This window comes from Lampetra planeri, chromosome 51 (genome assembly GCF_965212315.1).
Source record: "Lampetra planeri chromosome 51, kcLamPlan1.2.h2, whole genome shotgun sequence".
In the NCBI taxonomy this organism is placed as follows: Eukaryota; Metazoa; Chordata; class Hyperoartia; order Petromyzontiformes; family Petromyzontidae; genus Lampetra; species Lampetra planeri.
Genome location: NC_136157.1, coordinates 2,198,305 through 2,210,639, shown reverse-complemented (window position 1 = coordinate 2,210,639; position 12,335 = coordinate 2,198,305). Strand labels below are relative to the sequence as shown.

Here is a 12,335-nt window from a genome sequence, read left to right as displayed (position 1 = left end):
TCTCTACTTTGCACTCATATCGGTTTTTTGTTTGTTTGTTGTTGTTGTAACTTGCTGACCCCACCCTACTTGACATCTGTAATAAAGAGCTTCATAGCTCATCGGATTCCTCCAGTATAAATACAAATTCTGATACGAGGCGAGTTCTGGGAGAGGGTGCCCAGGTATATCAATTGTGTTAACCAATACCCCATTATTTATAAGGACATGAACTTTAGCCCAGTGACAGTTTGTCATATTATTTATATAGCTTTTAATAAGAACATATACATTAAATTTTTTAAAAATAGCAAAAAGGCTAAATACACACTGGAACCACGGGAAGAATTACACGGCGATTCTGTAACACACAATCCAACACACTGGGCGAAGACCCCGCGGCTGGCCCCAGGACACGCTGGGGTGATTATGTCGCTTGATTGGCCTGGGAACGGCTGGAGATTCCCCAGGAAGAGCTAAAGTCTGTGTATAGTAGTGTAGTAGTGAATAGTAGTGTATAGTGTAGTGTATAGTCGTTTATAGTGTATAATAGTGAATAGTAGTGCAGTGTATAGTGTAGTGTATAGTAGTGTGTGTAGTGAATGGTAGTGTATAGTGAATGGTAGTTTAGTGTCGTCGTGTATAGTGTAGTAGTGTATAGTAGTTTAGAGTGTTGTGTATGGTAGTGTAGTATAGTGTATAGTATTCTTGGTTCTTTCGTAGAAGGGAAATAATAAAATAAAGAAAAAAGAAGAATATATATTTTATTATTTTATTATTTCCCTTCTACGTGACTTTACCGAAAGAACCAAGAATATGAATCCCTGCAGTCACGAAAGCTTTAAATAAAAATGTATAGTGTATAGTGTGTAGTAGTGTATAGTAGTGTATAGTAGTGTATAGTGTTGTAGTGTATAGTGTTGTAGTGTATAGTGTAGTAGTGCTGGAGTCTGTCGCCAGGCAAAGGGACGTCTGGACCGCCACTACTCAACACGTTGCCGCCGCGACCCTGACCAGGACAAGTGGATTGATGAACAAGCGCACAAACAATCCAACACTGCAGTGCAGGGCTCAACTGGACGCTGCACAGCCCATTGATGTCTCTGCGCAGCGTGCAGACGCAGCAGCGAACAGCAGTACTGCGCTGCACGCTGTTTAAAATGAAAGCTTCGGGAGTCCGATTTCTTGTTGTTGATTGTGTTTTTTTAGGGTTCCCTACAAAATCTCCTAATATGTGCATGACACAGTATATCCACCCACGTTCATGTTTATTATTGTGTGCCTTATAACAACACGTAAATATGTCTAGTTCACTGTCGCGCACACCTTGCGAAGCCGCAGATTGCTGAACGCTTTGGGAATCATCTTCTTTAAGCGGCTCTTGGCCACTTTCCTCAGCTCTTTGGTTCTGAAGAAGTAGATGCTGACATTCGCGATCGGCAGGATGAAGCTGACAAACTCGGCAACGCAGCGAATGTTTCTCGCCTGAACGCTTTGAGAATCCCTGACGAGTCGCGGCACCAGCACTGCGATGAACAGCGAGCCGAAGAAAACCGAGAGCAAAAAGAAGTGGGTGAGCAAGGTATGAACAGCCTTGCGCTTGAAGTCACGCGACCGTGTCCTCTTACACTCGATGATAATCCTAGCGTACGTGTGTCCTATTACGCACAGCGGTAACGCGTAGAGGGTCACCACGAAGGCCAAGATGTACGTCTCGTAGACGCGCGTGTCACCGATGGACAGACGAACGAACCCCGAGTAATCGCAGAAAATGCCCGGCATCTGCCTGCCGTCGCCTTTTAGCGTCAACGACGTGACAAGGATCGTGAGCGGCGCGAGGGCGGCCGTCACGAGGCCCCACGCGGTCAAAATCGCGAGCAGCGTCCGTTTACCAGTCATGATGGCGTGGTAGTGCAGCGGGTGGCAAATCGCCACGTAGCGATCGAAGGACATGACGGCCAGAGTGAGACACTCCATGCAAACGAACACGTTGATCCAAAACATCTGCGCAGTGCAGGACGAGCGCGGAATCCGGTTGTCGCCCGTCAGGAGGATGTGAAGCTGTTGGGGCAAACTCACCGAGCAGCCAATGAGGTCAGCCACCACCAGGTTACACACGAAGGCGTACATGGGCTTGTGCAGGTCTGTGGAGACTGCCACAATCACCAGCACCAGCAGGTTGGCGGTGACGGTGACGACGAACATCAGCAGCAGCAGGCTGACAGCGAGCGCCCGTACGCCGTAGGAGGTTTGGAATGTTCCGAGTAAAATGAAAGTGTTGTTGCTATTTTCCATTGCCTCCGTCAAATTTCATGTGCGATATTAACGATTTTTTGTAAAATTCAATAATTTCTCAAATCTGTAAGTTCCGAGAGAAAAAAACACCCCCAACTTAACAGACATATTATGCTGTTCATCAAAATAACAACACACTTAACATTACACTCTCCACTACTGACATAATTTAAATGCACATAGACTCTGAATTACATTTTTGTTCCACCTTTAATATCCCAGGAACGGGTCCATTTGTCCACAATGTCAACCAATATTGCGCGATTTGCTGTGTGTGGCGTGTTAAACTCGTCCATGTGCAGCTGTTTAGCATCGTACTGCGGGAATGAGATCATCCCCATGCAGGATGGGTTAAACAATGATACTTTTGCCACGACGGTGCGGGTTCGTGAAGATAGGTGAGGACCTACAGGAACATTTTCCACCTTCAAGGCAACGTCACAAGTCAATAAATTATGGGAGGAAACAAATATTGATTGAACGTCACCCACATGGACAAAACATATGGTTCACAACACCCACTACCTATCAGTGCAAACCACCACACGAGGTTGCATTGACCACAATGATAGGCAGCTGAGCTGTGTTATCTATATTTTCCATATTGGCTGAATAATTTTAGTTATTTCTACACGGCTGTTTTACCAATGAAAAATATTGCCGTGAAATATTTCAAATTATACGTCACACCATCAATCGGTGTTCAAAACATTGCTCTCAGACAGTTTTACAACATGGCTAAATCTTGATTTGAAGCTTTCTGAACTGCAGGAATCCATACTCTTTGGTTCTTTCAAAAAAAGTCACGTAGGTATAAAAATAAAACAAAAAATAATATATCACGACGTTTCGATCGCAACACAAGCGGTCGTCCGCTGAATCAGCGGTTCCACTGCTGGATTATTTTTTTCCGCCTGAGGACGACCGCTTGTGTTGCGATCGAAACGTCGTGATATTTTATTTTTTGTTTTATTCTTATACCTACGTGACTTTACCGAAAGAACCAAAGAGTAAACATGGCTAAACATCAGGGCGTCTGTGCCCTTGGTTTGATTGCCATATTTTAACGTGAGATAAATAGGTGCTGTATTTCATATTAAGGTTAAGTAGCTGGAGGCACCGTAATTGCGATGCGCTCCAAGCTGATCAGGTAAGGGTGCGGCTGACCGATGCACTGCTCTGGAATCTTACCTCGGATGCGGGCCCTTCACGGTAATGTGCTCAGTGCATTCACCGGCTGCGTATTTATACACCACTGAGAATCACGTGGTCACTGCGTCTAACGACATGCGGGTCATGTGCTTATTCATTAATCCTTCAATGCAAAGGAATGTAATTTCCTTAACAACGCCCCTGTGTAAAACGCTTCTCGATGAACTGCAGTTTAATTTGGTTCTCGTACAAACGCGTCCCAAGCGTCTCCTTGAGGTGGCCTGGCTGAGTGGACTACGCGCACTGCTACTGAGCCAAATGACGCTTCACGTGGAGGGACAGATAAGTGGATGCTTATTATCTGCCCATATATTGTGCATCGTGTCGTGTTGTTTGATGAGACTACGGGGCGTATAATAAGTGTGATTTTATAGTTTACATGCTAGCCTTCAGGTGTATCATCCTAGCCTTCAAGCGTTCCAATGATAATGCAATAAAATTTAGTTAGTCTACCCAACACGGGATAAATAGAGATTCATATAAATGTGCACAAATAACGTGTTGTGTGACGTCCGCGACCTATCGCATTGCAGTAAAAAAATAATGACCGCATCCATAGCTCGTCTTGAACCTGGGAGCTGGCTTGTGAGCTATGCTACCTGATAGCACATGCGCTGGCAGAGGAAAACACTTTTCAACGTACTCTTGGTTCTTTCGGTAAAGTCACGTAGAAGGGAAATAATAAAATAATAAAAATAAAACTATAAAATTCTCACGACGTTTCGATAAGCAGCACAAGCAATCATCATCCGGTGTGAAAACCACAGCAATAATTTTTTTTTCAAATTTTCTTGCTGTGGTTTTCACACCTGATGATGATTGCTTGTGTTGCAATCGAAACATCGGGAGAATTGTATTGTTTTATTTTTATTTTATTTTTATTTCCCTTCTACGTGACTTTACCGAAAGAACCAAGAATATGAATTCCTGCACTCACGAAAGCTTTAACTAGAAACTTTTCAACGTCTTTTACAACGTCCCCTGTACATTGAGCAGTCCCCCCCCCTCTTTAACCTCCTACCGTTCCCCTCTCAAAGCCTCGCCTCACCTCCATCGCCCATTCCCTTCCTCTTCCCTCCCCTTGCCCTCCATTCCTTGCCGTCCCTCCCCTGTCTTTTCCTACCCCTCTATCGTTGTTGTCACTCGTTCTGCAATCCTTGTCGCACGCTCCTGCCAACGGCACCGTTAAATTAAGTCACCATTGTGTAAGTTGTTGTTCAGTGCCTTGAGCGAAGGCGCTCGATATAAATGTACAATTAGATTCGATTATTTTGTCAATTATGTTGGGTAAGGCATCGCATAGTTTTTACAACTTGCAATATTCACACTAACAATTTGTGCAAGTTATAATAATATTTATTCTAACCTAATTATTACATTGTACACCACCGTATGCATACTGAAAAATAAGAATAGGCTTAACCCTTTTTGGCAATTAAACAGCAGGTGTTGAGATGTTCAAACACCGTGGAATCAAGTCTGCATTACCCCACACGTACTTGTGGTGAACATGCAAACAAACATGCTCTGATAATTTTTGCATTGTCTTTGAAACGGATTGGCCTACACCAGAGACAGGGCCTCGTCTCACCAGTGTTAGACCAGAGAATGCTAAAAGGCAAACAGCACAAAGACAATGCACGTATCAGAGCAATTATAGCGCGGAGTGAGCAGCTTTATCATGGGATACCTTTTTGCCATTATCAAAGTATGACAACATAAGATTAGTTTTACCCTTTGATCTCATCAACCATCGTGCCTCTTGGAATCACTGGTAACGTTAGGCGAAAATCACCAGGAAGGACAACAATCAAACCGCCACGAATGTATTGCAGTATTCTGTTGACGTGCTTATGCATCATCGAGATGTCATCCCAGAATAACGCTTTAGCTTCCAGCAGTACTTTGGCCTTTCCACTTCCTTTCTTGATGTTGCAAACGGGCACTTCATTATGGACCAAGTAAATCGGGATTTGAAGCATTGAATGCGCTGTTCGTCCACCAGTCACCAACGTTGCAGCGATGCCAGAAGATGCAACAGCAAGTGCAATCTTATTTTCTCCTCTGATGCGGGCCAGCAACAAAATGATCAAAAAGGCTCTCCGGTTCCTCCAGGCGCGTCAATGAAAATTACTCCTCCTTTGTTGCTGTAATGTCGTCGTAGAACCTCTTGATAAAGAGTGTGTTGCTCTGCATTCAACAGTGGCTCGTTCTGCGCCACGTAACCAAGCATTTTGTCAGAATCATATGACAACTCTCGACGCATTTCTCGAGTCATGTTCACTGCTTGCTGTCATGAAGCACTTTTCATGCCGATCTCCGACAACTTTCCAATCATCTCCAAAATGTATCTTCAATCATGATAAGTGCCTCATTATAGATGTCATCAGTGACTTTCAAAGTCATTTGAGAATTATCTCGTCGAAGTCTATTCAAAATGTCTTCAGAAATGCAATCTTTGTGGCTCTCCCAAAGTGCTTTAGAATTTGATGGTTCACAAAACAACAGGATGACTGTGAAGAGAGTTCTGATTTTTGATGGTGAATCCGATTCCTTCCCTTCCTTCAATGGATCGTCCCGTTGATTGTCGTTCTCTTGTAGTCCCAATGCCAGGCAAGCTGCATGATACGTGTCGTGTTCAACTCAATCGACTGTTCGGAGATCCATGAAGCAAGTTGGGCCTTTGACTTTGCGCAACAACATTCTCAAGTAGTAGCAATCGAAGTTTCTCATGTGGACTGTGTAAACACGGCAAAGAGCGTCACCAGATCGAATGCCGACATGTCCTTCAACAATTGCACCTTGTTTGCGTCGACTGAAGACTTTATTTGACTTGTCCCATGTGTAATATTTCGGAACTTCGTAATAGAGCAGTGTTTTTGCAAAATCGTCTGTTTTTCATAGCTCGAAGAATCCTGTCAACGTTGTGTTTGGTGGATTGGCCAGAAGATTTTCAAATTGCCTTGGTTAAAATAGATACGCTGAACATGAAGATGCACGCCAGTTGGGTATCGTTCGTGGATCGGAAATCCGAAAATGCGCCATGCCGCTTCATTACTGGAGATGTACCGGCCTGCTTAGTACTCCGAGATTTAATCAATTTCGGCATTGTTACGTGTCGTTGTAAAAACTCCTTGATCGGATCCCTTGCAGACATACTTGAGGATGTATTTAATCGATTTCACTGAGTTGCAGCACTCAACGTTGATGTGGGTATTGAACATTTTCAGAAGCAAAGGACTGTATGGAATAATCCAGCGATGATCAATTTCCACATCCTCCGACTTCATTTTGATGGTTGTCGTTTGTCCACCATATTCAGGTTTACGGCGATGATACAATGGGTAGCCATCTGTTAATGTTTGCGTTTCCTTAATGAATTGACGCGGAAATATCTTGCTGCACATCTTATCCTTCATGCATGGAGACTGCCAATTCAAAGCACCGCAAGGACCATGTTTTTAATGACGGTGTCGTGAAGCTTCTTATCGGTGTCCGGATCAGGAATTTCAGCAGAGGTGATGGCTTGATTTGAAGCTTTCGTGACTAAAGAAATCCATAAATAATAGATCACGACGTTTCGTGATCTATTATTGTTTTCTACCTACGTGACTTTACCGAAAGAACCAAAGAGTAAAGATGACGTCGATTTGATTTGTTTTGAGTCCAATCATCAACCAAATTGAAATGTGTGCATGTGGAAGACCTCTCTTTTGCCACTCGACAGAATAAAGCCAATATTTAACCGAGCCAAAAACTTGGCCTTTGATGAGAAAATTCATGAATTTGATGAGCTTCTGCTGCAAAATTATTGCCACCAAATCATGTCGGTTCATTTTTGATTGTCCGTTAATCAAATTATCTTCCATCTATTTGCAATTCGGATTGAACGTGTACATGATGAATAATGACGACTTGCCTCGATGACGAACGTAGGTGATGGCGTCTTGTGCATATTCATGCATGTGTTGTGGCCCTCTGGTATATGTTGATGGCAGAATCACTAACTTGCCGTCATTTTCTGCATTGCCATCGTTCAAAATCGCATCTTTCAAGTGAATGTAATAATCGACACGAAGCTTATTTTGGTTCAATCGGATGAAGAGCAATCTTTCAGTCTCAATCTTCGTATACATATTCTTTGGGTCTTTCGGTAAAGCCACGTAAATAGAAAAATACTAAAATTAATAATAATAAAATAACAATATCACGACATTTCGATAGCAACACAAGCAATTGTCATGAGGTGAAAAATATAGTGGGAGGGCTGCTGAGGCAGGAAAGAATATATGTCGGGAGCGCTGCTAAGGCAGGGAGATATACAAATTTGAGATGGGTGTAGCCCAAGGGTCAGTGGGCGGGGATAGAGATGAAATTTGCAAGGAAATGTAAGATCAGGTAAATCTTGACAAACGAATTGTGGCATAAATTTAGTAACTGTCGGTAATTTAGCAATCGGTTCTCATTCGATCGCACCATCAATCGATAGGCGTAGTATGCCATTGCCGAAACCATTTTTTTGGCTTTATTTGACGTTCCTGGTTGAACTTGATTGATGTTGATGGTATATCCATCCTCGCCACGTGGAAACATCAGTGGATATTGCAAGGCGTCATACGAAATGTGCGTCTCGAAAATACTCTTAAGGTCACATAGTCAAAACAGTATCACGCTTTTCAAAATCATTTCCAGCAATGATGATGGCGACTTCATTAACTACCGGTGCATTAAAAACACGTGCATGGCTTTGTGCTGATTTCTTGTTTGCCTTAATGATGATATTTAGGTCTTCACTTGGATCATCGTCAAGTGCCATTTTGAATTGCTGAACGTAGTGATTGTTTCCGTGCAGCAACTTTTGCAAGGAAGCGATCAAACTTTTGTTTGTGCCAGGAATCACAGCACAACGATGTTGCGCTTCAGTTTCTTCGTCGCCAAGAAAGTAAATTTGTAGGAACTTTTACTCTTCGTTGGGCAGCTATAGGAGAGAGCCATCTTTGTGGTACACTCTTCCTTGAATTTTAAAAGTTGGCATGAATCCAGTTGACTGAGGCTAGGCACAGATATTCCAAACGAAGTCATTTGAAAACTGCAATTGTTTTTGCGGATCAGGCTTAGATATTTTCGACTTTGGATGATCACCATTTATAAGGCTCATCAATGACTCTGGCAATTCCGGAAGCTTTGGCAACCAAATCTTTCGACTGGAACAGCACAATCCTGGTGTCTCGCCTTCAAACTTCAGCGCATCGCAAAAAGTGCACTTCAAAGTCATGCTACCAATGACAATCGGAGGAAAGTTTGAATAATCCAATTCAGGATCATAATTGAATGCTTCGTCCTTCAAATATATCAATTTTCTTGCCCGTGAGGTGCCTTGTTGAATTATCTCATCCAAAATTCGGTTCTGGTGAGCAATTATATCACTTTGAATTCGTTGCTGTCACTGCTCCTCGCTTTCAATAGCTCTCGAGTTGGAAGCTCGTAGGCGTTCGGACATTCGGTGCTCGTTCGTCTTTTCAGCAGTCTCGTTGCTTCGTCTTGTAGCAATCCTTGTTCAGAAAGTCGCGCATGTGTTTCCTAAGCAGTTTCGTTGCTTTGACGAACAGTTTGTTGAGTTTTGTGCGCTTCACGTGCTTGTGATCTTTTCTCTTCCGATTGTTAGGCTCTTGACAGCTTTTGACGTGTTGTGTTGATTTGAGTTTGATAAAAAAAAAATTGGTCTCTTCTTTTTGGGCATTGTCACAAATATTCGTCGAGTATGTAGGGAATGTATGGAATCTGTAGGGAATGTCACAAAAACGTTATCAAGCACACATACATGTTTCACTCTATGTTGATTCAGCTCAGCAATATTTATTTACCTTAGCGTTTCTTATTCAAATATCTCAAAAAGTTTCCTTTAATTTACACAAACTCAAATTGTAAATCTTTCACTAATGAAACACGCGATGAGGAAACACAACGTTAGAACACATTTATAAGAATATCTGACTGAACAAAATTCTTAAGAATGAACGTCGCAAGATTTTTTTTCTAAACCGGATGTTTTTCACTCAAGGAAATTCAACCTTATCTCACTTATACGGAAGGTCGATTTTGCCAACTCTGGATGGGAATGATGTAGCGAGCTGAAAATAGTCGCGTTGACTTAGAAATTCCGGACAGTATAAGCTGTGCAAATTTCATGACGCCAGAGCTCTGCGTTCGAGAGTTTTTTCTGCTTCACACAAACAAACCAATGTATTTCCCGCTTTATAATTAGGAATACCAAATAGATTCCAAACGTACCTGTCCTGGGGGACGGGCTGTGAGTTTAGAGGTCACGTGGCCTTGAATTCCGAACCCCCGATTGGCTCGGGAGCAAAAGGCAGGAAAAAAATGTATCGGTACATGACGTCACCGCGGCGGGAAAAGCGAGAGACGTCAGAACACAACACCACCGTACTCAGGTAACTATTTTAATTAAACTATTACACTTTTTATTTTACCAGGAAAGGCCCACTGAGCTATAAAGCTCGTTTTTAGAAGCGACCTGGTTACCACAAACGATAGCTCAACGAAGCGGATGACTGAACGAATCTTTGAGCTGGGCTCCGCGCCTCAGGGTCGCGGCCTTCGGGCACGTGGCCATTTTTCACGTTACAAATTACCATTCTTATTATAGCTGCCAAATACTCGAAACGCGTGATGTTGATTTTAAATGTGGAGGAGAAAACTAGAGGGCCTGGATAAAATCCATGTCACCATGGGGAGAGAGGCACGCAGATTCCAAATATACCAGTGGCGGCTCGTGACATTCCCACGAGGTGGGTCTGTTGTGAGTGACCACTTAATTAATGTTCTCATTAAGAAAACCCTCGTCATGTTATTGGCCTTCCCATAAAAGTGATATAACTACCTTAGCTACCAACGGTAGGCATTTACAAACAATACGAAACAAATCAACAAAGCACTCAAATGCTGTCCCCATGACCCTCAAGTCCACACGACACAACCGCTTTGACACTGCCAAAAGCCTCGAGGGTGTAGGCCGTGACCTGCAATATTTGCACAGTGCCACCTCGCGTTGTGACATCGTCTCATTACAGCCATGGGCGCCTTTTTCACCGCCCTGAATGGGTCTCAATCGCGTTGCTAAAATGCGAAGCTGCTAATCGCGGTGAATGAAGAGAGAGATCTCCCTCACTCGGACGCCTTGACAGCCGCCCCGAGACCTGCCCAAGGCACACATCAGAATGTATTGCAGCAGTTTCTAATATGAACAACTTAAAATGTCATCTTCATTAGCCAAATCACGTTGAAAGAATCATTATATTTAAACAAATTTAAATAAAGCAATATATTGCAAAGTATTTTTATGAGAAAAATTATTTATCATCTCCAGCTGCTTGGTGGGGCGGCCTCTCAACGCCCCTAGTGGACGAGCCGTGCCTGAAATATACAGCAAGCGTCAGGGTCGGCATCGAACCCACGACCTCCTGTATACCAGGCGAGGGAATTAACATCTCACCACTTAAGCCTACTGTCATATTCCTCATCGTCCTTCTCAGGCATCCCACCGCTCTCTGGGATTTCAGCAGCAAGCTGTAGTTTCCACTGGCTCAGGTTCACAAATCAGAATCTTTATTTAGACTGGAAGAATCTGATGAGCTCTGAAGTTCTTTTTCACCAATGTCCAGTTGGGGCGGGTCAAAAAGGTATAGCAAAAAACGATACACAAACCGATAGGAGTGCAATCTTGGGCAAGGCAACAACATAAAAATTAAAACGGTCCTAGACCACACCAACAAAAACACATTCCCTCAATAAAATGGCACATTCAAATAGAACTATCGATCCATGGATGAAGATCAAAATTACAAATCACATTGGCAAATGTGGTTGTAACCAGCACTAATCTCGTGGGACAAGACCATTCCAAGTTGACTTTGTCCCACTGAAGGCCTAAACTGAGTTTAATTATCGGTCATGGCTATAACATCAGTTGTGATCAATTTAACTGGTCCTAGGCCTCATCTCGGTAGGCTCGACCTTAAGTGAGTGCTCGGTGTGGTGTGTAGACATCCGCAGAGAGTAGAAGAATGCGACCACAAGGCTCGTGGCATGCTGACCTGAATAGGTGCTCATTAACAGCACTTGCCCAAATAGCCTGTGTAGATTGTCGTCTCATTCTGGTCATGGCACGCTGTATGCAGTGAAAATGGACTTGACACTTTCTATAATTTAGCTTGAATACCTTTCATCCAGGATTTTTTATGAGGAGATTGTGTGGTTTGGATGTGACAGAACCTCTCTCCAAAACCCTCGTAAAGCAGTCCAGCCCACCAGAGCTCCTGGCACATAGCCGCTCCTCAACGCAGCTCGAATGAAACGAAGAAGCACCGGACTCTTACCACTACAACTTTAAAAAATCAGACACAAGACAACTAAATAATCACAAAACCATCACATTGACCAACCTGCTCGCGTCTACACTGAAAAGTCACCCAACCGCACGTTGAGGTCTTGACTCTGGAAACTCCTGGGCCTCGTGCTGGAGCAGCTCACAGCCTCAGACCCCCGAGCTGGACTCAGGAGCAGCTTGCAGCCTCAGACTCCTGGGCTCTGATGCAGTGAAGACACGCCTGTCACTAGGTGCAGCAGAGTGAATGCTTGGGAGACTCATGGCCTCCGTACTCGGCGGTACTCTAGACGTTGAACGTTGAACACCCACGGATTTCAGGATTTGATTTTCTATGCTCCTTGACAAGCTCAGCAAGCTTTTGTGGTTCGTTTGTAGCGAGCAGTTTGTAGCCACCATTGGACGGATATGGTCGGATCTTGCGGTATCTGTCACGCTAACTAAT

The 12,335-nt window shown here is 43.5% G+C and overlaps 1 protein-coding gene across 1 annotated transcript; it reads right to left on the bottom strand.

Moving 5' to 3' along the window:
• Positions 1-1,284: 1,284 nt before the first annotated feature.
• On the bottom strand, positions 1,285-2,274 carry LOC144734452 (olfactory receptor 1M1-like). Its single transcript, XM_078616645.1, has one exon. It carries the CDS (start codon positions 2,272-2,274, stop codon positions 1,285-1,287), a length of 990 nt encoding a protein of 329 aa, XP_078472771.1.
• Positions 2,275-12,335: the final 10,061 nt, after the last annotated feature.